At 58.1% G+C, this 1,194-nt stretch overlaps 1 protein-coding gene across 1 annotated transcript in view; it reads right to left on the bottom strand.

The window, feature by feature from the left end:
* NFASC (neurofascin) overlaps window positions 1-1,194 on the bottom strand; it is a 114,786-nt gene that overhangs the window by 54,725 nt on the left and 58,867 nt on the right. Inside the window, exon 9 of the mRNA XM_045298187.1 lies at window positions 825-960. Within this exon, the coding sequence (XP_045154122.1) occupies window positions 825-960 (136 nt within the window). The remainder of the gene's footprint in view (window positions 1-824; window positions 961-1,194) is intronic.

Raw genomic sequence — 1,194 nt, 5'->3', positions numbered from 1 at the left:
TGTGTTTTTGTTCTGTTTGATTAATCTACTTTTAATGATCAGACATTTAAAAAGTACTGGCACCTGGTGTGTGTGTGTGTGTGTGTGTGTGTGTGATGTAGATGCTTGACCAAAGACCTTAGGCTAGAAGGGGCCTTGGGAGTCACCTCCTACCACATGCTCACTCACTGCCATCCAGCTGACCCTGCAGCTCAGGGCAGAGCCGTCCCTGTGGGTTTCCGAGGCTGTCACTCTGGATGGAGGCACACCACCTCTTCTTTCTCCCGTGGATTGGCTGGTGGATCTGCACCCCAACCTAATGGTTAGCAGCTCAATGGGCCCGGCTGCTACGTTAGCCGGGCCCATCGACCACATCCATCTAGCCAGGACCGAATCTTCCCAGAGTCGGCACATGTTCAAGAACTCCATGTGTATCTGTGCTCTTGTGGGGGAAGTTCTTCCTCCTGTCCACCCACACTCTTTCATGCTGAAACCTCTTAGTTTGCCCTCAGCACAGCGGGTCCTGGGTAAGCAAGGTCGGTGGGCTACTGAGCTCTCCTCGACTGTTTAAACCCCAGTCCTCACCCAATGCCCCAAGCAGAATCTGTAGCCCCCTGCCCCTGCAAGGCCTCCAAAGCAGAGGAAGAGCAAAATTCGAGGGAGCAGAAAGCCCCTAGCCACGAGAGGTTAAGCCCCCCCCGCGGGGTCTTCCAGGGAGGCAGCTCTCCTGTCCCTGCTGCTGTCCAGAGACAGGTTGCTCTGAGAACCACAGGCTCCTCACAGCTGTCACCTCGGGTATGACTCGGGCTGGCTCACCGGGGTCGGGGCTTGGTGCCAGTCAGGACTTACACTGCAAGGGCTCCCCGTTCACCATCCACTGGACAGTGGGCTTGGGGTTCCCGTTGGCGCGGCACACCAGCCTCCCGTCCTCGCCCGGAGCCAGGATGAGATTCTGGGGCTCGTCCAGCCAGTAGGGCGCAGCTAGAAGTCAAGGAGAGACGAAGACCAGGGAGTTAGCGGCCACGGGCTGGCTCTCCCCCAGAGACTCAGCCCCACGGGCTCCCCACTCGCCCTTGCCGCAGGCTCATCCTCAGAGAGCCCCTGAGGAGGCCTGCATCCAGCCGGTGGGCCTGGCTATTGCCAGTTCTCAGAACAATCATTCCAAACCCAGGCTGTGCGTTTGAATCCCCTGTGGAGTGTCAGGTACACAATGAC

Source organism: Echinops telfairi, unplaced genomic scaffold (assembly GCF_000313985.2).
Source record: "Echinops telfairi isolate 266 unplaced genomic scaffold, ASM31398v2 ScPeMD7_7424;HRSCAF=8462, whole genome shotgun sequence".
Lineage (NCBI taxonomy): Eukaryota > Metazoa > Chordata > Mammalia > Afrosoricida > Tenrecidae > Echinops > Echinops telfairi.
Note: the sequence above shows the minus strand (reverse complement) of the source record. Positions and strands in the feature narration are given on the sequence as shown.